This window comes from Harpegnathos saltator, unplaced genomic scaffold, assembly GCF_003227715.2.
Source record: "Harpegnathos saltator strain DR-91 unplaced genomic scaffold, Hsal_v8.6 scaffold555, whole genome shotgun sequence".
Lineage (NCBI taxonomy): Eukaryota > Metazoa > Arthropoda > Insecta > Hymenoptera > Formicidae > Harpegnathos > Harpegnathos saltator.
The window spans coordinates 1,085,487-1,108,373 of record NW_020230377.1 but is presented as its reverse complement, the minus strand read 5'-3'; the positions used below and the strand labels follow the sequence as shown (position 1 = coordinate 1,108,373).

General features: G+C 36.1%; 5 protein-coding genes across 14 annotated transcripts; 2 read left to right on the top strand and 3 right to left on the bottom strand.

Annotated features, from left to right (window-relative positions):
* Positions 1 to 9: 9 nt before the first annotated feature.
* polybromo (protein) lies at positions 10 to 14,289 on the top strand. Of its 6 annotated transcripts, none has more exons than XM_025303501.1 (27): positions 10 to 1,780; positions 2,021 to 2,175; positions 2,287 to 2,532; positions 2,675 to 2,803; positions 3,037 to 3,216; positions 3,304 to 3,748; positions 3,855 to 3,967; positions 4,050 to 4,148; positions 4,448 to 4,510; positions 4,643 to 4,795; positions 4,867 to 5,034; positions 5,136 to 5,299; positions 5,406 to 5,700; positions 7,061 to 7,266; positions 7,451 to 7,790; positions 7,910 to 8,494; positions 8,738 to 8,895; positions 8,977 to 9,149; positions 9,235 to 9,407; positions 9,549 to 9,620; positions 10,473 to 10,655; positions 10,927 to 11,049; positions 11,632 to 11,875; positions 11,981 to 12,131; positions 12,235 to 12,284; positions 12,419 to 12,536; positions 12,701 to 14,289. In XM_025303501.1, exons 2-27 carry the CDS (start codon positions 2,071 to 2,073, stop codon positions 12,915 to 12,917), a joined length of 4,953 nt encoding a protein of 1,650 aa, XP_025159286.1. In that variant the 5' UTR covers positions 10 to 1,780; positions 2,021 to 2,070; the 3' UTR covers positions 12,918 to 14,289. The 6 variants fall into 6 exon arrangements, with proteins under 6 accessions (XP_025159286.1, XP_011137795.1, XP_011137796.1 ...); XM_011139493.3 differs by having other exon boundaries at positions 1,940 to 2,175; XM_011139494.3 differs by having other exon boundaries at positions 10 to 1,855; positions 1,940 to 2,175; positions 4,643 to 4,792.
* LOC105182222 (uncharacterized) lies at positions 13,550 to 14,884 on the bottom strand. The gene is made up of 2 exons (XM_019840955.2): positions 14,771 to 14,884; positions 13,550 to 14,583 (listed from the first exon to the last, which is right to left on the bottom strand). Exons 1-2 carry the CDS (start codon positions 14,865 to 14,867, stop codon positions 14,444 to 14,446), a joined length of 237 nt encoding a protein of 78 aa, XP_019696514.1. The 5' UTR covers positions 14,868 to 14,884; the 3' UTR covers positions 13,550 to 14,443.
* On the bottom strand, positions 13,550 to 16,519 carry LOC105182226 (succinate dehydrogenase assembly factor 4, mitochondrial). Of its 2 annotated transcripts, none has more exons than XM_011139500.3 (4): positions 16,432 to 16,519; positions 15,909 to 16,086; positions 15,733 to 15,831; positions 13,550 to 15,668 (listed from the first exon to the last, which is right to left on the bottom strand). In XM_011139500.3, the coding sequence occupies exons 2-4, from the start codon at positions 15,982 to 15,984 to the stop codon at positions 15,499 to 15,501; spliced, it is 345 nt and encodes a 114-aa protein (XP_011137802.2). In that variant the 5' UTR covers positions 15,985 to 16,086; positions 16,432 to 16,519; the 3' UTR covers positions 13,550 to 15,498. The 2 variants fall into 2 exon arrangements, with proteins under 2 accessions (XP_011137802.2, XP_011137803.2); XM_011139501.3 differs by having other exon boundaries at positions 15,909 to 16,014; positions 16,432 to 16,507.
* Positions 16,520 to 16,653: 134 nt separating this feature from the next.
* On the top strand, positions 16,654 to 18,882 carry LOC105182225 (probable protein phosphatase 2C T23F11.1). 2 transcript variants are annotated; one of them, XM_011139499.3, is made up of 5 exons: positions 16,654 to 16,826; positions 17,055 to 17,266; positions 17,405 to 17,610; positions 17,682 to 17,907; positions 18,376 to 18,713. In XM_011139499.3, the coding sequence occupies exons 2-5, from the start codon at positions 17,080 to 17,082 to the stop codon at positions 18,711 to 18,713; spliced, it is 957 nt and encodes a 318-aa protein (XP_011137801.1). In that variant the 5' UTR covers positions 16,654 to 16,826; positions 17,055 to 17,079. The 2 variants fall into 2 exon arrangements, with proteins under 2 accessions (XP_011137801.1, XP_025159293.1); XM_025303508.1 differs by lacking the exon at positions 16,654 to 16,826 and having other exon boundaries at positions 17,080 to 17,266; positions 18,376 to 18,882.
* Positions 18,883 to 19,067: 185 nt separating this feature from the next.
* On the bottom strand, positions 19,068 to 22,786 carry ArfGAP3 (ADP-ribosylation factor GTPase activating protein 3). 3 transcript variants are annotated; one of them, XM_011139497.3, is made up of 9 exons: positions 22,771 to 22,786; positions 22,533 to 22,702; positions 21,937 to 22,128; positions 21,589 to 21,720; positions 21,463 to 21,495; positions 20,789 to 21,082; positions 20,449 to 20,720; positions 19,848 to 20,199; positions 19,068 to 19,423 (listed from the first exon to the last, which is right to left on the bottom strand). In XM_011139497.3, the coding sequence occupies exons 2-9, from the start codon at positions 22,605 to 22,607 to the stop codon at positions 19,169 to 19,171; spliced, it is 1,605 nt and encodes a 534-aa protein (XP_011137799.1). In that variant the 5' UTR covers positions 22,608 to 22,702; positions 22,771 to 22,786; the 3' UTR covers positions 19,068 to 19,168. The 3 variants fall into 3 exon arrangements, with proteins under 3 accessions (XP_011137799.1, XP_025159292.1, XP_025159291.1); XM_025303507.1 differs by lacking the exon at positions 21,463 to 21,495; XM_025303506.1 differs by lacking the exon at positions 22,771 to 22,786 and having other exon boundaries at positions 22,533 to 22,716.
* Between the last annotated feature and the right edge of the window lie 101 nt (positions 22,787 to 22,887).

Sequence of the window (22,887 nt, the reverse complement as noted above, 5' to 3'; positions counted from 1 at the left end):
ACACACGCACGCACGCACACGCGCGCGCGCACGTATGCGCAACATACACAAATATATATAAAATTCAATCTAGTTACGCTCGATGTAGAATGTTTTCTCTACATCATTAATTACATTATTATTTATTGTATTATCAAGATTGATAAAATAAGATACATTTTGTAAGAAGTTTAATGAGCAGTGAAATCCAAAATGTCTAACATGTGAGTTTTGATTACATTTACAACAGTTTTATAAGAAAATCGTATTTTTTTCTAAGAAATATCCACGAAAATCTCTCTGCGAAAAGAATTGTATGTATCGAGCAACCAATGTCTGAAAATTATTAGCTTGTTAGATGTACGAACTGTATTTGTTCTAAAGATGAATAATGTGTATGTTGTAATAACTAATTTAAAAGGCACAACATTTTTACTACGTTTTCTCAGCGAAGGATACAAAATTACTAGATAAGATACACTTAAGATTTGATTCGAGTTGAACGTACGGGCTCAACATATGAGATCTTCTTGTAACAATTTTACCAAAGTTATAAGTTTTATAAACGTAGTTTTTCTCAATAAATCATCGAGAATCACCCATGTGTTGCCGATTCTTGTGTAATAAGTCGCAATGCTCTACAGTCAACCGAATAATTTATCGTTTCCAATGCATGTGTGGGACGATTTGTTTCGAATCGATCTTGATTTTTCCATAAAAATCTCGTTTTATCATTAGAGTACAACAACTGTTCGTCTTTACCGATTGTGCATTAGTTACCGACCCGCTAATATTATCATTATCGATTGAGCGAAAGTTTGGAGCGTCGACGTAATCGACCGGCAAGTGCCTCCATCCGTAATCGATCCACAAAATACAAGAAAACTGACTATCTCAATTGACACTAGAGTGTCGAAAAGTACAAACACTTCGAATTGTTAAAAATTGGCAGAGACAATCGGTAAGAAGGTGCGAAGCCCCGGTGGGAGTGTACGCGCGCGAGCGAAAAGGTCGCTCGGCGTGGAAACACAAATGGAAAATGAGCGAACGTTCTCGGGGCATGGCGTCGGCCGAGACGTATGTCGTCCTGGATCGCGAATGAAAAGCACCGTACCGTTGGGGTTTAGCACTCTACTCGCGGGGAATCTTACATGTCGCACACTCAATAAAAATCCTCCCGTGACAGGTGTCCCGTGGACAGGTGAGAGCCCGCGGAAACAGGAGCGGCGAGGGAGGGAAAAGAACCGAAGGAGAGAAATCGAGCGCGTCCTCGGGGACTGCGGGAGAGAGATTCCGCGCAAGCGACGATGCGTTCGTATTCCGATATGGCGGCAAATTTCGGCCGGATCGTGGCTCGAGCGAAGGATGAAGGAAGGCAGGCCGAGGCGTGCGTTACCGTGGCCGACGTATCGCCACGACGTACATGCCGTTGACGACGCGCACGGTTCACGCACGTTGGCGCGCGACGTTAATCGATGGCGCGTCAGAGAGGCGGAATCAGGCGGAATCGTCTCTCTCACGGCAACAAACACCGGTTTTGAACGAGCACGGTGCAGCACTACACACCGTACCGTGTCGCCGCGGTTTTCAAGCACAGTAGCGACTTATCATGGCGGTGCGATTTTTTTTAGTAGCGTAGTCGGGGTATCTCGGTTTATACTGCCGTGCGTGACGCTCACTCGTGCTGAGGAATTCGCACGGACCCGAACCGACACGCGCATCGTCGGCCGACGACAACGTATTACGTAGGTCCGCTGTGCGCGTGAAAGGCGAGTGCTAGGTGCACGATAAACAGCCAGCCGTACGTTTCTGATAAATAACACGGCGCACGAGTTCGACGAGGCTTCGTGCTGTTTAGTTCAAGAACCCTTTTAGTGTGCGTACACGCGCACATACGAATACACGCGGATGTGTGCATGCACGTCGTATATTTGTTTACACATTCTCCTATTGTTTTCAGTAATCTTTGCTGAGGAGGTTTTGAATTGTGGGTTAGAAAACACTGTGCACAGCCGAACGATGTAATGAATCTCCATTGTAGATCGCAGCAAGAATTCTATCGTTTCTTGTGATTCTTCGAGACACATCAAGATGAACAAACGTCGTAGAACATCGTCGGTAGCTAGTCGTGGTACTGAAGATGACGGTGACGATATCCCACCGGAGCCAACGAAGAGGAGGAAAAAATTAGATCCTGTGAGTGCTCATGTTTGTATACTTCGTTTGCAGTGCCCTGATGTTTGTGCCTTGCAAATCTACTTCTCAGGTTTATGTCGAATATCTGTTAATCGCTTTTGTTTTGTGTAGAGTGACTTGTGCCAACAACTGTATGATGTACTGCGTAACCAGAAGAAAGAAGATGGTTCCTTATTGTGCGATGCATTTATACGTGTGCCTAAGCGTAGGCAAGAGCCAGGATATTACGAAGTTGTTTCCAATCCTATCGATCTTTTGAAAGTACAGCAGAAATTAAAAACTGATGAATATCGCGATATGGATGACTTGGCCGCTGATATTCAACTTATGGTCAATAACGCTAAAGCTTTTTACATGGTAAGATTACTCTTTATTTATATTTTTTCATGTTTAATCTGTACATAAATATTAGTGGCAAATATAAGTATACATGTATAAAATGCTTGTGCTATCGTTTATTTGTCAATAACTAAAGCTTTTTATTGTATAATTTTTGCAGCGTACATCTCCTGAATATAAAGATGCAACTGAACTGTGGGAATTGTGTGTAAATACTAAAAATCGTATTACAGAAGAATATGAAGACCCAGAACCTAAAGGAAAACTCATCTTGAAAGTTGGAAGACTGGTAATTCTTTTATTTTAGTTGAATATCATGCTGTATGATACGAATAGCATGTTATATGATATTACATCATAAGTATAGTTATATGGTTTTAACATATGAAATTATATCTTTCTAGAGGACGTATATTTTTATGAGAAACAAAATGATATTTTATTTATATATCTATCTACATGTACATATACCATACATTATTGCTTGATATTTGATATTTATAAGATGTTCTCGCCTTTCAGGCGCGTAAAGCGGCAACGAGACAAGATGACGCGGAAGATACTTCCGAAAGTTCAGCGAATCTCGACGAAGAAACTATGCAGCTGTTTGAAGATTTATTTGCAGCAGTTATAACAGCGGCTGATCCGATGGACAATAACAGACCTCTTCACACTATGTTTCAACTCAAACCCTCCAAAAAGGTATGTAGTTTCACTAATTAAATTAAACTTATATTTACTCCTGCTGTGTTTGATTGCTTTACCTTAATCTTTTATTTTGCCTCGCAGCTTTATCCTGAATATTATGATGTTATTGAGACACCGGTCGACTTAAAAACTGTTGCGCGAAGAATTCAAGAAGGTTCATATAGTTCTATCGGTGATATGGAGAAAGATCTAATGCTTATGTGTCGTAACGCCTGTCAATTTAACGAACCTGGCTCGCAAATTTATAAAGACGCTAAACTCTTAAAGAAAATAATCACTGCGGCTGCAAAAAGGCAAGACAGTGGATTAGGAAGTAATATACCTAAAATCGCTACAACCGCGCCTTCGACAAGAAGTAAAAGAGGTAGTCGTACTATGGCACAGTCATTGATAGCACAAACAGCAGCGTTACGCGATGAAGACGATGAAAGCGATGACGAGGATGAAGAACTTGCTGAAGCTGAAGATCCTGATAACTCACAATGGCAACTATTTCAAACTATCCGGACAGCTCCTAATAATCAAGGTGCAATACGAATCTCTTTACTTTAATAATGCTATGAGGTTATTGTCGTTTCACTGAATGTTTTAAAGTAATTATTGCGTCACATTGTGTTTTATGTCGCACGTAGGTCTTCGAATAAGTGAATATTTTTGGAAACTCCCACCAAAGAGATTATATCCTGATTACTATAAAACGATAAAAAATCCTATATGTTTGCTACAAATACACACAAAAATAAAGGTATGCTATAAAAGTTTTGCTCAGGATATCATTGTACATGCATTAACATTCTGAAAATATATTGTTGAATCACGATTTCCAGAAAGGTGAATATGGTACTGTTAGTGAAGTAGCTGGAGATATGAATATCATGTTTGAAAATGCTAAGAAATATAACGTACATACTTCTCGACTGTACAAGGTAATAATTTTGCAATTAACATACTTTAGGACTATAAGGTTTTATTAAAGTAATTGTATTATAGATATAAAGTGGCATTAAAAAGTTTATTTTTTATCTGCGTAATTGAATGATAAGTTTATAACAAGTTAGAACACTAACTATATATATAACTGAAACGTGCGTTTGAATGAAGTACATACACATGTACACGACAGTTTTTCTGCGTTTTTATCAAATTCTAAAGAATTTTGGATATTGCCACAATATTATTTGTAATAATCGTAACCATTGCACTTACCTTCTACATTTTGTCATAGAGTGCTGTTAAGTTGCAAAAGATAATGCAAGAGAAAGTGCAGGAGCTTTTAGAATTTGATCAGGTAATAGAATAATCTGCTCCGTTTTTTATCTAATCTAAAATAATGTATGTCTTTTATGTAAAATTGCACTGATAGTTGTATACATCCCTTCCGAGATGCAAATATTATGCGCTGAATTTCCTATATTCGCAGGATTCCGATTCAGATAGCGAATCGGAGAATAGCTCCCAACAACCTAAGTTAATTAAACGCGCCTCGAATTTACTAACACGCGGAAAATACAAGGACAATATACCATTGAAGAAAAGATTATACGCATTAGTCAAATGTGTCATAGAATACGTTGTAAGTAATTCCAAAATGCGTTAAAATCAACCGGGTCAGTCGACGTATAGCGTTTCTAACTTTTGTTACAGTGCGAAGATGGTCGGCAACCTATGTTGATGTTTATGGAAAAACCTTCCAAAAAATTATACCCTGACTATTATCAAGTAATAGCAGAACCCATAGATATGTTGGCGATTGAGGCCAATATTAAAGCAGAGAAATATCAAAGTGAGAGTGAATTAATACAAGATTTTAAGGTATTTGAACAATACGCGTCATTCTTGACTAATTCATTACGACAATCTGTAATATATGTTTTACCTACAATTACTTATAATTTCCATCTCTTATCTCACAGTTAATGTTTAACAATTGCCGCCAATACAACGAAGAAGGTTCATTGATATACGAAGATGCAAATACATTAGAAAAAGTCTTGATGGATAAAGTGAAGGAATTGGGACCCTTGCCAGATACTCCCAAGTCTAAATCCACTGCGTCGACACCAACTAGAAATGTCGGGTATGTTTGTACAAAACGGTAGTACTCATATAGAATGTGGAACACAGGTAACAATGCTTGTTTTTTTCTCTTTTCTACTATTTTTTTCTTCTACTTATATATTTAGGAGACCGAAAAAAGTAGTGCCGCTTCATTTGCAAAAATTAAAAACTCTATACGATACCATAAAAGATTATCATGACGCGAAAGGAAGGCAACTATCCCTAATTTTTATGAAATTACCGAATAAAAATGAATATCCGGATTACTATGAGGTGATAAAGCAACCCATACATATGGAGAAGATAGCTGCTACTTTAAAGAATAACGGATATGAGAATTTGGACGAACTAGTGTCCGATTTTATATTAATGTTTGACAATGCTTGTAAATATAATGAACCAGATTCGCAGATATACAAGGTTTGTATAAAATCATACATTCTTTATTTTCCAAGCGCATCAGGCAAAAAAATATATATTGTTTTATATATATTTTGTGTTGAGAAATGCATACACACATATTGTAGAAATTTATCAATAAGGATAAATATTTGGAGTTTCCTATTTGTGCAATATAATCTTAAATTGTATCTGATAGAAAAAACTTAACTTATAGTTAAAACTCGTCGGATAGAAAAAACTTAACTTTTAGTTAAAACTTGCCGGCGAGTTTTAACTATTTTATTTTTACATATGATTTTTAATCACGATGTCTAATTTCCCGTTAAACGCCTTTATTTTTATTTTGATGAAAATCAGTTTTTATACGACGTTTAAAACTAAAATTATAATATATCTATAATTTGTTTGTAAAACATTAAATTTTTAGCAACAATTCTAACAAACTATGATTTTTATGCTCAGTTCTATCTTGAATAATTCCAAGAATAAAATACTGCCAAAGTTGGATTGTGCTTGTTGGAAGTACTCTTTTTGACGTTATTTAATTATAAAAATATCTTCCAATTTTTTAAACAGCTTGGTTCAATAATTACAGAATTTCTATGTGATTGAAACAAAATATAAAGATATTGATAATTTATTAATAATATTAATTTAATCGAATAAAAATAAGTTTTTTTAAATATAATTCTGAAAAGGTACTATGTCGTAAAGTCAACTTTAAAATAACATTTCTTATAATATGAATTACATTCGAAATAGTGTACGCGTGTTCGAATTTAAATTGAAATTTCGCGGTACAACATGGAAAGCTCTGTTTACGACCGGGTTTGGAGGTTACGTGAGACTCCTTCGCGACTTTGTCACACGTTTTAATCTTCTGTATAAAATAAAAAAGAACAAATTCTTCCAAACTATGTTTTGTATACTTTTGTGAAATATGTTTTTATATATTGTACATATTTAGAAATTTATTGAAAATGTATTGATCGTGTTTGAGATTTATATTAACCTTAGTAACAAGTGTGCATTTTTATCGTGTTCTTCCGACAAGTGTATTTCACAAAGTGCTTCCAAGTTTTATCCTATAACAAACTATCAATTATTGTGCAAGTCCCAAGAATGTTCGAACAAACCGAGCATAATTTGATAAATGATATAACAGTACAAAATCCGTTAAAAACCAGATCGTGTTTCATACGCCTATTCAGAGACAAGGAAGTAGAGGAACGCATACGAAAAAAGTATAAGAAGAATGAGACAGAAGTAAATGAAGAGATCAATGATTTTCATTTTTTACAAATTTTGATATTTTGCTTATTGAAAATATTACTGAGCTGTTGATTAATGTTTAATATAAATAATTGTAACATTTTAGGATGCTTTAATACTTCAAAGATTAGTGTTACAAAGTAAACTGCAGCTAAGTGAAGATGAGGAAAGCGTTCCAGATGTATCGGCTGCTGTTCAAGAAATTTTAGCAACAATATTTACTGCACTTTATAATCACCAAGACGAAGAGGGAAGATGTTACTCAGATTCTATGGCAGAACTTCCAGAACATGATATTATTGATGGAAAAAAGTATGAGTAAACTTGAAGTATTTATTTTGGTAGTTTACAAAAGATTCTAAAGTAAATATACATAAGTATACTTTTTTGGAATTTTCTTTCTGCATCTACATCTAAAGTTGCTCCACTTACATATAGTTCCATTTACATATAGTTAAAATGTATATAACAATTATTTTTATATATTGGAAAATAGGATACGAGGTTTGTCATTGGATTTGATTAAAAGAAGATTGGATCGAGGAGTATATAAGAGATTAGATCGCTTCCAAGAAGATGTTTTTACATGTCTGGAGAGAGCACGCAGGTTGTCACGTACAGATTCACAGCCGTTTGAAGATAGTGTGGAACTCCAGGCGTTCTTTTTGCGTACACGTGATGAGGCAACTCGTGGGGGAGATTTGTTGCATTCGCCTGCATTAAATTACACGCTTCTTGATTTATCTGCTCAGGTTGCAGAACTTAAAAGAATAAAACAGCAGCAGGAATTAAATCTACCTAATGAAGATGAGAGCTGTGATGGAAATGAAACAAAGGTGGAGTTAAATCTTTTCATTAAAACTTTACATGAGACCTTATTTGTTTCTTTCCTTTTTATGTTCTTGTTATTAATGCCTGATCTACATTTAACATTTTTAAATATTTATTACATTAGGATTCTGAAACGAATACAAATACGGAAGGAAACAATAGTGACAATGGAGGATCCATGAGTTTTAATCAAGAAGTGTATAGAGCTGGTGACTTTGCCTATGTCGAGCCAACGGAAAGAGGCATGGAATATGGCGTAGTTCTTATAGAAAGGCTTTGGACCAATGCAGATAGTCAGCAAATGTTGTATGGAAATTTGTTTTATAGACCGAGCGAAACATACCATGTAGCTTCGCGGAAGTTTCTTGACAAGGAGTTATTTAAAAGTGACGCTCACGTAGCGATACCATTAGCAAAAGTAGCAGGCAGATGTTGCGTTTTGAGTGTAAAGGATTATTTTCGCATGCAACCCGAAGGATTCCTAGAGAAAGATGTGTATGTATGCGAGTCACGTTATTCCACAAAAGCCAGAGCTTTCAAGAAAATCAAAGTCTGGAATTTTGATCCTGATCATTTGAAATTGATCCCGAGAGAAAAACCGTTAGAACCGAAACGAGTAATTTCTGTATACAAAGAACGATTAGAAAAGCATAAGGAAGAAATAGCAGAATTAGAGGAGGGAGAAAAATTAATGGAGAAGGAAAAACCGGTGAGTAATTCGATATATAAATTCGTTTAATAGATAATGGACGAATATATTGCAACTAATGTACCAATGTCGACAAATGATTTTCAAAAACATTTCAGTCTTAGACCAGCATTGCTTTGCATTCGCTTATTATTATTCCTATCTTTAAAATTTTTAATCAAGTTGTTTCTCTTTCTTGTCATCTTCATACTCATGCTTAATAAGCTCTTAACATAATTTCTTTATTTTATATTACCGCAACAGAATGTGATACTATACAATCCGGAAGATACCGAAAATACATATTACGAACAGTACAATACATGCGCGGGATCTGTGAAAACTGGTGATTTCGTTTATGTAGCAACAGATGGGGGCAGGCAGCAGATAGCTCAAATCGATGCATTGTGGTCAACCAAAGAGTAAGTAACAATATCACCAATGTGTGTATTCATTATATATTGTACAAATGCCTAATATTTTATATTTATATCTGGTTTCAGTGGGAAGTGCTATTTCAAAGGTCCATGGTTATTGATGCCTACAGAAGTGCCACATACACCTACGAAATTATTTTATAAGCAAGAACTATTCTTATCCACTGTTGACGGTACTCATCCCATTGTTGCTATCGTTGGAAAATCTGCCGTTCTCGACTACTCAGAGTATATATGCAGTGGGTATTTGCTCTCTAACATTCGCAAGTAAGATTAATAGGAAGTAGACTATCGTACATTGACACGTCGTTCACATGATTATAGGCAGACCAACGGAAATCCCTGAAGATGACGTGTATATTTGTGAATCGCTATACGACGAAAGTAAAAGCCTGATGAAGAAGCTTAATCAGGAGGGTTTAAAAAAGTTCAATCACACGTCAACGGTGACAGAAGACGAGATCTATTTCTTCCGAAGACCCATCAATCCTGCTAAAGTATGTGTAAGAACTGAATATATTTCACTAACATACATAGCATACATAATCATTCGGCAAATAATAAATAGTATACGTTCTAGTTGGTTCTACGCAACTAACTGCAGAGTTATCGCTTCGCATGTTATGTGTGTGTTATAGGTTTCGAGCGACGTGGCTCAGACGCAAAATCAAGTCAAGTCCGTCACGCCCAGCTCGGCCCAGTTTGAGATGGTAATTACTAATTACGAAAACTTATATATATCTCGTTCTTAATAATGGAGAATAAGAATCGCACGTTTCCACTCGGGATCACACGCAAGCTGATACATATTTATATATTTATATATCGACATAAAAAGAGGGGAGAAACGATTTTTCTCCTCTGGTCTTGTGTTACCTCTATAAAACTTCTTTGCGTGTGATACAAAATAGTTTGTCAACCGAACTGCATCTACATGCATGTTTCTTCGATCTATGCCGGCATATTCATTTCCTTCTCTCATTCTCATTTTCTTTTTTATTTTGATTATGTGCAGTTATGTGTTGCATATGGTGTTTGTGTGTCGAGCAGTTTTGCGTATCCGACAATTTCAAGTCAGAGCACCTGTTGGGTTTATCACTGATACGTTTGCAAACATAAAACACCACTGAAGAATCTTGTGCTTCCATGTCATTCTAACCCAACTAATATAAGAGAAAAGAATTTGTTTTTTCAAGTATAAACATGTATTACTAATCTGTTTATAAAGAGTCTTGAATGTGTGTGCTCGTGTGCGCACACAATACGTTAATATCTGTGTAACGCATATGACTGGGCATATGCGCGTACACACGTCGACAATTTTGTATTTAGAAACAGATATTACATCTTGTACGCCATTGATTAGATATCTATCAATAAGTGTAAGAAGGTTCTTAAACGGGAGGAAATAGGAGCAGTAGCTTATTTTGGACAGACGGGCAAGATAACATTTTGCTTTTACCGTTTTAACTTTTACTATATGGAGGAGGACTGCGAAAAAAACGCGCGATATCGCAATTGGTAACGGAGGCCATGAAGGTAACATGACATAAATGGTGTAGGAAGCATCACCATTGTTACCGAAGCTGGAACCCGATGTACTAAGCTTGGGGGTAGGATTAGGAGTAGGAGTGGGAGTAGGAGTTGGGGAAGACAGCATGGATGCTGGTGGTCCACCATCCGTTGGATCTACAGAAGCTCAACCGGTGCTCTCCAATACTCAAACTCCTGTGTCGACTAAGAAGGTAGGCTTTACCGTGACCTTATTTTTACTTTTATCAACTCTATTCACATGTCATATGTTTTTTATTTATTTCACTTTCATTTTATTTAGAGAAATATGCCAGCATACCTCTTTTTTTTATTTTTAAGCACCGTTAAAACACTTTTCACTTGATCTCTAACAATAGATTGACAATTTGATGTTATCTCTTGTGAGAAATATATGTAAAAAAAAAAGAGGAACACTCGTTAACCTGAAACGTTAACATTATAATTTGTTTTTCTTCTGTTTAGAAAACGGCGGGTAAGAAATTAGTTACGGGCTATATTTTATATTCGAGTAAAATGCGAACGCAGATTACACAAAACAATCCTGAATCGTCCTTTGGAGAGATTAGCAGAATTGTTGGCAACGAGGTATTTATTTCTTTTTCACTGTTGATTTTTTAATTTGTTAAGAAGAATCTTTGATTGAAGGAACGTATGCTGAAGAAATTTCCTATACAAATATAACATTCTACAATAAATGTTATGTTTAGTAAATAGCAGATATTGGCAAATTCTATATTTGGAACTTATTAGCGTTATTCTGCATACTCGCTCCTTTATTCAAACGAATCATATTAGATCTCATGTTAGATCTCAGTGGCTACTTTCTATCGTTTTTTACCAAGACACAAGTCTACGTATATATATCGTAAAAATGTGCGCGTGTACATATGTTATAAATATTTGTAACATAGATGTTATAATTTTTTTGCAAATGCTATATACATACGTAACGAACTTACAACACTGATACATGTTGTATTGTAATTTATGCATATTTGTATAACCGGATTTATCGCGAAAGGGAGAGTAGCCATTACTTTGAAACAGTTTGTTGAACTACTTAGAGAAATTTGGACAAGATGGTTTTGTCAACTGTTTATTACGGATTATGAGTAACACACGACGGGCTTGATAGTATAAAGCGTTTAAAGATGACTCTCCTTCCAGTGGAGGAAATTGCCGGCAGGAGAGAAGCAAGCCTGGGAGGAACGAGCGATTAAAATGAACGAAGATGGAGGACAGTTGAAAGGGACAACGGTATCGGTAGGCACGAATGCCATACAGGATGTAGTATATGAATGTTGTTGGGACAATTGCGATTGGCAGTTCGAAGACATGACCGATTGCATTGATCACTGCATCGCCGAACAAAATGGTCATGTGCAATCGTCATTCGTGAACGCTCCTAGTGGTAAGCAAGACCGTAATGCTGCCACGCAATAGCGATGAGAAAAATGCGCTAAATGCTTTTCGTACGATGTACAGGAGGATAAAATTGCAATTCGTGATGTTGCAGATGTGGAGTTTCAGTGCCAATGGCGTGGCTGCGGTCGCACGAAGAAGACCGTTCCACCGTTCCCAAGCGTACAGAGACTCGCTAGACACGTGAAGGAAGTGCATATTCTCAAGTCACACGGCCGTATAATACCTCCCTCCGAGAGAAGCAAGTAAGGATTATTTTTCTTGCATTCTAATACACATGTTGCTTTATAAGAACGATAGAACTAATATAACTAACTGCGCGCGTGTGATCACGTGTTTTTTTCGTAGGAATTATATGGCTTCGAAAGGGCCGACGGTATTGCCACCGATGGAAACAGGTAAATCTTCTTGCGAAAATCTTGTAAACGCGATGAATATAACAAGGGGAAAGAGATTAAGATAAAATCCGGTATTTCTCCCCCTCTCTCTCTTTCCCCTCCCCCTCCCCTCGGTCTCTTTTTCTCACGCGCAGAAACTTCAGCTGCAGCAACTCAAACAAGCAACATACCTGCCGCCAAGCAACCGGAGCCAATGTTTGTTGCGGTACCACCAAGACCAAGCCGTGTATTGCATTCGGACGCTTATTTGAGGTAAAATTTTGAGCATCCATTATTTTATATAAGATATCCGTCGGTTTTGTTGCGATATTTCTGAATGTTATCTCAATGGGAAGTGTCAACGGTACATTGAAGAGCGTATCTTTATTTCTTTTTTTCTTTTTTCTTTTTTTTTCTTTTTTTTTTTTTATCTATAGGTACATCGAAGGATTAAACGTAGAAAACCGTTACATATCAAACTGGGATAAGCAAATGAATGCCAATCCGGATAACACGCAAATCCCGGATGTAACGAAACTACCTGCTGAGTGGTTGGGCAACGGCGTCGGCAATCATGGTAATGTGGTGAACGCCTTGTGGACACTCAGAAATATGATGATGCGGGATGTGTTAGCCATCAATAAAACTTTATAGTTTATAAATTGTTAAGATTTTAAAATTTTCATTTTTTTTTCAATGCGCTTGCGATGCTATACTTCGATAATTCAAACAGACAAGTCCGTTGATGCTAGATGAAAGACTGAAGATATTCAATCTTTTGAATGTTAGAATATTTATGTCTACGTTTAGAATTCATTTTGTTTGTTTTATTCCTATTTAGTTCTTTCCTAATTTAATGATGCAATAAACCCAATAATTATGGGGAGAATCTAGTTAGTTTATTTTGCAAATTGATTTCGAAATATTTAGTTTTCCATTCGGATTTCTCAAAATTTAATAAAAGTTTAAAAAAATTTTTGTTTATTAAAAAATTAAGAAATAAAGTTTTTTAAACACATTTTTCTCACTGTGTATCGCTTAAGTATACTACGTGTGTACATAAGGAAAGTTTAGTACATAAAAAGAATCATTATCATGTAAATACGGCTGCTAATCTTCGTTTTTACGTCTCGAATGAAGTTTTATACTTTCCGTATAGCGCAGTGAAACATATTCTTGTATTAAGGGACACAAAAATGGAAATACTTCCTGTGCTGTATTAAGATGAATGGGAAAGTTGTATGTATATAGGAACTACAATAATCTACGAAGCGGTCTATCAATAGTGCGATAAACACGTCACTTTATTTTATCAATACTGCTCTAATATTCTCAGAGGATATCGAAGACGGATAACGAGATTAATCAAACGATCTGTTTGCTATTGTCGCAATAGCTAAAAACGAATGGAATCCTATAGTGTATCTTCTATACACGCATCTCGTGTAATATCTCGTAGATTATTTTATTAAGAATTTTCGACATCGTCAGAGAAATTTTCAAAACGTTACAAATACAAAGTGAAATTTTTACTATAGTAATAATGGTGTACATACATCCTCTTGCTATGATATGTTTGTAGTGTTAGCTCTGCTTTTTTTCTACACGAACGGCTTAGTGTTAGTACTAGAAACTTATTATGTTTTGGCTAAATAAAAATTTCGCTGCTACTGTATCTGGCAGAGTTTTAGTATATTGCATATTTTTATACATGTAACATACCAATGATCTGTATAATGTAAGCTTTTTGTGTAGACTAACATAGCGAGAGAGCTAGACTTTCCAAATTCTTTTGTGGAATTAATGCCAAACACATTAATAAATTTGTAGTTATTTGCAAAAACTAACTCTCCTCAATGTTATTGCTCGAGAAGACAAGAAGTCATTCTTGCGTATAGTATAATTTATTCACCGTGAGATAAAATTTTTGTTCCGAAACATACAATGTAAATGTTTTTCTACATTACATATGCGGCGTTATCCATTCTGTATTTCGCTATACGACAAATAATTTTAATTTACATCGTTTCGCCTAGTATTGACTACCCGAGAAAATTCAGTCCGTTTCCTATGGAGTATAGAATTAACAAAGATGTTGAGTCACACACATACAAAGTTCTTCTTTGTGCTTTACACGTGCATCATGTGAAGGTCTATAATAAGCATACAACGTCTTCATTTCAAAAATCAGTGACTCTACCACCATGTTGCCAATCTCCCCATTTAGTAGGTTCCTTTTCGCTGTCTGCTATTAGTTCCCCGGTTTTGGAGTCAACTTCCACTAACATTAGATCAACAAATCGCTCTCGTGGTCCTATTTCTATTAAGCAAGAAAAAAATCAATACGAAATCTCACAATCAAGAACATGGTTGATAAAATTATATAGTAAATTATATAGTATTATTATTATTATAGAAAAAATTCTACGTATATACGCTGATTGAAAAAGGAAACTACAGAAATGTAAAAGAATAGTTGATATCGCGTCAAAATCTTTTTCTTGTACTTGGTATCGGCTGCAACTTGAGTTTTTCGTGAAATTGCTTCATTCGCGGTGATTCTTTTCGCTCGTATTCTGTAGACATATCCATGTCTTGCTTCATTTTTTGCACCAGAGAATCTGAACGTAAATCACTCGTTTAATTTTTACATATTTTAGTACAAAAAGAATAGACAGACGACAAGCCTTCTCCGCTATGAAGAAGAAAATAATTGTCTATATTTGCTAGAATACAAGTGTCAAGCTCGCAAATTTGGAATATTCGGAAATGTTGGGCCGCTCGTACTCGTAACAAATTGTCTGTAACTTCTCGGCTGCCATTTCGTCAGAATAAGACTGGTCCGAATCATCTTACGGACGTTTTGCTGTGAACCACCACGAAACATATACCCGCCCGTAATTATAAAAATGTCGACATAGAAATAGTTTATTCATTTTGTTAATAAAACACTGTCACATGTCGAGATACTTGCAACTGTCATATTAGATGTATACAGAGTACAAAATGTATGTCCATGTGTGCACAGTCCTTTCTATCCCGGAATAAGACAGTACAATGCATAAAACGAGAAACAATACCATAAAAGTATTTTATTCAAAACTGTCGTTTTTCATCGATAGAGATATATCGATTGATTTAACATTGACTGATAAGGTATTTTTTTACTTAGACTCGGTGCGATTATCATTCATTACGAACAAACGGTTTAGTTTCTCCTTGCAGCTGACATCGTTCAGAAGTCTGTGACGCGGCCTTTCCTTTCCCAATCACCGTAGCGAGTTGGTTCTGGACCGCGTGGACCTCCGATTTCACCTGTTTCTGGATTCGTATTGTTTGGAAACGGCTTCAGAGGTTCTTTCTCCTGATAAGGATGTTTTCCCTCCTCCAACTCCTCCAGTTTCTCTGTTCAAGATTTACTTTAAATTTCTGTGATCTCTAATTTTAACTCGCGAGTTTGATGGCATACCTATGGGAGTTTGCTCACGTAATTTCTTTCGAAACTCACGTAATCTTGGACCCTCGTCGGCTTTATCCGTGTCTTTGGACGAGAAAGAACGTATGGGACCTTTCGAAAAAGTAACATCATGAGCATACATAATTGTTCATTATTCTAACAGATATTATTTGTCTCTAACATCGTACCTGTCAGATGTTTATATCTTCCAAATGTTAATTGTCGCAAATTCCTCGAAATTAAAGCACCGTTAACTCCTGCCATTCTTCCAATCAAGCCGTTAAATCGGTTTTCCTTCAAGATAAGATGCAAATTTGTCGATGTTACATCTGCTTCCAATCACGATATAAATAACTTCTTCGGTTACTGGATATTGAAATTGTAAGGAATGAAATATAATGTTAGTTTCCAGGACTTACAAGAATCTCAAAAAAAATATAACTAAATAGATTTTAATTAAATATTGAAAGAGGACTTTAAGATAGAACCATGTCGGCCATGATGCGTTTAATTTAATTTTACCGCGTTGCGCGTGGTGCATTGGTACTTGCGTACATTACACTTGCGACTGTGACACTCTCATAACCTCTGAACTTACTTGTTCGACCATAAATTATGTTTTTTACAGTACGAGGGCAAATTTCATATCCAGGTATTTGATAAGACGCAAGAAATAAAAGGACACTAAAGATACTAAAAGAAGGAGCAAACCTATAAAACAGTCGCAGAGCACAGCGATGATCGAGTACAGAAAGTGCAAAAAGCATAGCTAACTTCACTCGGGACGCGGAGGGACTATGACGTACCGAGTGTACGATCGCGCTCCAAAAAGACGACGTTTTGTCGTAACGTCATCCTCCGGATCAGCTGTTTATCTCGGTCAATGTCTGCTTATAGAATCGCTCTGACACCACGCACATCTTTTTCCATGGCTGGATGTGAGGCGCGAAAAGTAACGCAGGTTTTAATTGACAAATCGAGGTTATTTATTAATATTCGAGGCTCTTTGACGTTCCCCGAATGTTTCGCGTTTTTTTCTGTGGAAAATTTTTCTGAGACTAGCGGCCTGAAAAGAAGTTAAACACGGAATTTTAGTGTCCTAGACGGTAAGGCGACAGAATACTTGAATGGATTCGTCGAATGTTGTCACGTTTAAAAACGACATGTAAATAATATCGTATTAAATTAGAAAATTGTACAACATCGATGAGTCGCATTTCCTCTGCTACAAATAGACACAATTGCGGCATGACAATGAGGAAATATATAAATCGAAACTTTACGAAATAACGTTGGTTGCGATTTGTATTAAATAACATGTTATTCATTAACAGGTTAACTATTGGTTAAGAAATAGATATGGGACAGACTCTGAGTCAACCGATAACAACAAAGAAATCAGCCTGTTGTTGGGATACCAACTATCGAGTAGGTAGCTCCTGTATGCAAGGATGGCGTATTAAAATGGAAGACTCGCACGTGCATATACTTTCCTTACCCAATGATCCAGATACTGCATTCTTTGCAGTTTATGATGGACATGGAGGTGAGTACTATTGGAAAATTATTACGGAATATTTGTTAGATTCGTGGTGAAAGATAAGCTTCTAAGAGATAGTTTAATTCGTTTATTCTGTATAAATAAATTTAACACATATATTCATATAAACCTGCATGCTTGTAGGTGCATCCATGGCGCAACATGCCGGGAAGCATCTTCACAAATATATCACCAAGAGAAGCGAGTACAAATCTGGTAATATCATACAAGCTATACAGCAAGGCTTCCTAGAGTTGGATAAAGCGATGCAGAACGATGCTGCACTGAAGGGCGAGCCGGCTGGAACTACTGTTATCGCTCTCCTCGTCAAAGATAACATTTTATACAGCGTAAGTCGTTCGTTATTTCACAACAACATGCTTTCCATTCGAATCGCTGACCAGTAAGAAGAGCTCTGTAGGCTAATGCAGGTGATAGCAGAGCGGTAGCGAGCATCAATGGCAAGACGATACCCCTTAGTCGAGATCACAAGCCTACATTGAAGGACGAACGCGCGCGGATTGAAGCCGCGGGTGGTTTTGTCGAATATAAGAGAGTAAACGGCAATTTAGCACTGTCACGTGCTCTTGGGGATTTCATGTTTAAACGAAACGACCGGAAATCACCGCAAGAACAAATTGTTACCGGTAATAACAACGTCGAACATGACAACATTTATTCTAATATGTCAAAAGCATACTGTCAAAAGCAGAGTATCGTTTTTCTTGTTTTTGTTATATTATCTAATATCTATTTAATATGTTGAACGTATCAAATAATATTAATCTTCAGTATATAACACAATGTTTATATGAATGTAACTTTTCATCTTACTTTTTGATATCTGACTAAAGTGTAAGAGTATCAAGCACGTTAGTAGAAATCTTGTCGTTGTTTTGTCAATGATACTTTGAGAAAATATTACAACTCTAATTCAAATAACCTTTTATTTATTTCACATTATTTCTATTATAGTTAGATAAACACAAAGATTAAAATAATTCTTCTGAGAAGTTAGTTTTGCATTTACGATATAATTTGCCAACTGCTTGGGGCGGTGTGTGTAACTTTTAACACACTTTACGTATTTTGCTGAAAATAATATATTATCGCAGCTTTCCCCGAAGTACAACAATTCCCAATTACGGAGGACTGGGAGTTTGTGGTTCTGGCATGCGACGGCATTTGGGACGTAATGACCAGTGAGGAAGTTGTCAACTTTGTGAGAACGCGTTTAGCTCACACGAAGCTGGGGGACTCGCAAACAACGAGAAACGACAACATATATCCCGAGGAGATTTGCGAAGAACTTTTGAATCACTGCCTAGCACCGGACACTCTGATGGGCACCGGCTGTGATAACATGACAGTCATACTCGTGTGTTTTCTCCACGGCAAACCATGTTCGCAACTAGTCCTGCGTTGTCAAGAACCGTCGAGTATAGATTCTTAACCTTCTTAGGTAGTGGTGTTCTATTAATTTTTATCTAAATTATTCGTACCTTATTTTATTCCCGCGTCGGTGTAATCTGACTTTTGATATAGAGATGTTTGTTATGCAATATATATTATGTGATAAGAGAGAGAGGGAAAAAGTTGTGATTCTCTTTCTCTCTCTCTACATTGTAAAGTGATCAGGCGTATTTATAAAATACATTGTATTTATTCTCATTTACGTCAGTGTGGTAAATGACTCGACATTACGCTAGTCTCGTTGCCGATATAACTGTTTTACGTAAAAATGCGGGTGTATGTGTGTGTGTGTGTGTGTGTGTGTGTGTACCTGACATATAAGTTACACGGAAGCTCAATTGTGGGTAAGCTTTTATTTACAGTTTCAAACAATGGACAAGAGCAGTCCGGATATAAGTGTCATAACAATCTTTATAAATTGCAATTAGATTTCATTCAGAGCCCATAACGATCTTGTATAGAGGAGACCGCTGCATTCGCGATAGAACTGAGCCTCCCTGCAACCTTGTTTACACCTTGGCGCACGCTTTCTCGGACATCGTCCAGATCTACGACACCGGCTCCTCCCGCGCCGAGACGAATAGATAACGACGAGGACGAGGATGGCGTCGAGCTTTCGGTGCCAAAATAATCAGCTGATGAGATACTGGATGAACCCTCAAAACGACGTAGATTACTCTTACGTTCCCACTGAAAATGTAGATTTCCCATTAAAAAATAATTAAATTATGTCTTATATATTACATATTATATATCGCTGCTCTAAATCACTACTGTGATATCCCCAAATATTATAAAATTAAGATTTCATATTAAGATATCATAAATACATAAATTAAATTGTGAATGTAAAATATTGTTCGATACTCCCTGAAATAAAGTCGTAGAATGTGAGAATACAATAGAACATAACTATTGCTGTCTTTGTGTTAAACAAAAATGATGGAGCACAATATTGTGATTATTTTGTACGAATTACTAATGCATTTAACAATTTTACAATATTCTATTTAAAGATACTCTAGTATTGCATTGGAGCACCGATATAGCGATAAAAAGCAATAATAATACGACAAAAATAATCTTGATTGTATTTTCTGAGGTTTCCGCTCACCGAATTGTCAGAAGTACTATCTTGAAAGTATTGTTCCGAACTAATTGCTTTAGCACTACCGAACTTCTTCTGAGCTTCTCCCTCGACGGTAGGTGAAGCTTTTATATCATTTTTTGCGGTTCGTGTCGAGGATATTAATCGCTTAGGTGGTTCCGGTTCCGCCACAACCACAACATCCTCACTGCGCGATGACTTGCTGGTACTGTTAGCATAAACTGCAAAAAATTCGTCCAAACCAACAATAAGATCACGTTCAATATCTCTCAACCTCGGCTCTACGGCCGTTATGGTCTTCGACGATGTTTCCTGTGTTATTGTCTTCATATCACCAAGTGCAGAATGACTGGCGCCGCTGAAAAAAAGAAAATAAATAAATGATACTAAAGGAAAATAGTAAATATGAATAACGCCCGATATAGGCGACATTTCAAATTGCTAAAATAAACCTTACAAAACGGTTTTATAGATTTTCACAAATTTTCCATAAGTTGTTCGGTTTTTTCTTTTTTAATTTTTGTCGAAATCTTTGCACTTGAGACGCCTCGCAGTGGTATGTATGATATAAATTTTACAGAGGACGAGAAATGTGCGGATTCATTACCTTCGTACATTAAATCCCATTCCGAGTCGTTCCGCTTGTCCAGCTTTTGATGGGTCCAGCTGTTTTGCTCTCTCTTCCGCTTTCTTCGCTTGCTGACTCAAATTTTGTTCGTACTGGTAGATTAAACGTGTAGTCAATTCCTCTTGTTCTTTCTTCGTTACCTCTTGATCCTTTTCTTGTATTTGTTTACCTATTTCTGTAATACTTCTTTCTAGTTCGTCAAAATTGGTCTTAACTCTTTGAGCTCCTAAACTTCCGGCTTTTTTCCCCAGCTGTAATTAAGTAAGTTAATTAGTTAATTAAGATAGTTGCAATATATCGTTCCGCTGCGTAAACTTACACCGGCCTTTTTGGATTGCACCGTCCTACGACCTATGGTAGATTTTCTCTCGAACTGTATGTTTGAGGTAGAATCGGAAAGTTTCACAGATGGACCCAAGCAATTGGAAGCAATTTCCGATGTGTTTCTCTCTGTATTGTCATTGTATGATACAGCGTTAGATGCGAGGAATGCTTTCTCTTCTGTCGGAATTATTGTTTCAGGTTGGTGTGAATCTAGATTCTCATGTTGTTTAAAGAAATCCAACTCGTTTGTTTCTTCTGACATTGTTTCCGTACCTTCCTCTAAATGAAGCTGCAAAAAAAATTGGACTGAAGTGTAGATTATTAGGTGCAACAGCTATAAAAATAAAATACATAATGTTGCATTTCGAATCGTAATGAAATGTATATGTATGCGTATTAAATGAGGTCTTTACATTAAGTGAGGTTTGTTATGATTACAACGACGTGAGCAATAAACTTTTTTGTAAGAAAAAATGCAAGTAACATATCTTTATAATCATAGGTCATTGTATACAAAACATTAAGGATGTGCATTGATATTAAATATCACAAAAAACAATTGATATGTATGTTTATGGAAAATGAAAAAAGCGATTTCTTAACAGCATCATAAGCACACATTGGTAAACTTTCAAGCATTGTTTTTCTTTAAACATTCACTCAGCTCACCATTGTTTTACTTTTTGGCGAAGGGAGAAAAACCTATAATTACCACATTTATAGTTATGGCAGATCTAACTAATATCTATTAAATACTACATTATAAATGTTAATATATCTACTGAATAATTATACCTTTGTGCCATAACGGCGCATTGCTTGAGCTGATACCTGCCCCAATTTTTCCCTATATAGCATAGCTGCACGTGAGTTATACTTCTGCTGAGCATCATTCGAGGTACAATTGTGTTGTGCAAAGAATTTTCTCTAAAAATTATTAATGAGGCTGAAGCTAGATATTATTGATTTTAATATTGATAACATTGTTGGTAAGTAATAACAATATTAATCAAAAGTAATTAAGCAATGATAAAGTAATAATAGCAATAAAACAAAATAATAAAATACCTGTTGATCTTATGAAAAACAACCAATGATACAAAAATTATACAAATATCAATATTATAAGCTATAGAAACTAACAGCGTTAGTATTACCACCCAGCTGCATATTTCTAAGCTGCAGCCATGTCCAATTTGTGTCAAGTTGGGTAGATCTGACAAAGGTCAAATGTACACCCAAACTACGATGTACAGCTGAACAATCGATACATAAAAAAACTCCATATGTTACACTGGACCATGCTGGATTTTTTGCATTACAATCAAAACATGTCTGAAAAAGGAAGTTGTTAATATACATTATATTACCTCTTCTTTTTATTTTATTCAGTTCTTCTGTATAAAGTATGAAAGTATATATAATAAATTAAGGTATAAAATGATACAAAAAGTATACTGATTACATAAAACCAAGTACGCATCGATAAAAACATATTTTTTATGTGTTTCAATGATATTTACTGGGAACACGTATTACAAAATACAACACAACTGTTCTAGATTCGACAATCCCCACTTTCGTGCGTGTTACACGATGGGAAGGAAGATTCTTACAAAACTGCAGGTTGGAAGTAGCAATATGATGCTAGAATCCTATTGACTCAAAGGATCGATTATCCTGTTGTTTCTCTTGTATTTACACGAATAATTAAATAATGATACCACACTCAAACAAACCTTATTCGAAGGAATAGCCCGCAGTTTTTTGAAAATTTCTTCGATATCTGCTTTGCTGGGCGCAGGATCTGCCATTTTTGACGTGTTGTCAACGTGCGTCACAGAGGATTCTGGGACGCGTGGCGAAACCTAGTTGTTCGGCGCTGAAGTCTCTCAGTGATGATACAATTCTTCATAAGCAGAAAATATATGATAAACATTGAAAACTTCAAGCTGTAAAATGTATTTCCTGTCCCACCTCATTATTTTTAATGAAATTACAATCTGTTGAATTTTGAATGTTTCGGGATTGAGGAAGTAATTTTCCAAGCTTTGTACGTAGTATAGAAACTAATTCGTCACGTAATGCACAGGG

Coding starts and splice junctions, on each gene's coding strand:
- polybromo (XM_025303501.1), top strand. CDS start 2,071: ATGAACAAACGTCGTAGAACATCGTCGGTAGCTAGTCGTGGTACTGAA. Junction 4,149..4,447: donor ATACTTCTCGACTGTACAAG/GTAATAATTTTG, acceptor ATTTTGTCATAG/AGTGCTGTTAAGTTGCAAAA. Junction 5,701..7,060: donor CAGATTCGCAGATATACAAG/GTTTGTATAAAA, acceptor GTAACATTTTAG/GATGCTTTAATACTTCAAAG.
- LOC105182222 (XM_019840955.2), bottom strand. CDS start 14,867: ATGAAGCAAGACATGGATATGTCTACAGAATACGAGCGAAAAGAATCA. Junction 14,584..14,770: donor CAAGTTGCAGCCGATACCAA/GTACAAGAAAAA, acceptor CTTGCTTAATAG/AAATAGGACCACGAGAGCGA.
- LOC105182226 (XM_011139500.3), bottom strand. CDS start 15,984: ATGGCAGGAGTTAACGGTGCTTTAATTTCGAGGAATTTGCGACAATTA. Junction 15,832..15,908: donor AAGATATAAACATCTGACAG/GTACGATGTTAG, acceptor CTTTTTCGAAAG/GTCCCATACGTTCTTTCTCG. Junction 15,669..15,732: donor ACGTGAGCAAACTCCCATAG/GTATGCCATCAA, acceptor AATCTTGAACAG/AGAAACTGGAGGAGTTGGAG.
- LOC105182225 (XM_025303508.1), top strand. CDS start 17,080: ATGGGACAGACTCTGAGTCAACCGATAACAACAAAGAAATCAGCCTGT. Junction 17,267..17,404: donor AGTTTATGATGGACATGGAG/GTGAGTACTATT, acceptor GCATGCTTGTAG/GTGCATCCATGGCGCAACAT. Junction 17,908..18,375: donor GCAAGAACAAATTGTTACCG/GTAATAACAACG, acceptor ATATTATCGCAG/CTTTCCCCGAAGTACAACAA.
- ArfGAP3 (XM_011139497.3), bottom strand. CDS start 22,607: ATGGCAGATCCTGCGCCCAGCAAAGCAGATATCGAAGAAATTTTCAAA. Junction 21,721..21,936: donor TGGGTGGTAATACTAACGCT/GTTAGTTTCTAT, acceptor AATAATTTTTAG/AGAAAATTCTTTGCACAACA. Junction 20,200..20,448: donor ATGGGATTTAATGTACGAAG/GTAATGAATCCG, acceptor TCTTTTTTTCAG/CGGCGCCAGTCATTCTGCAC.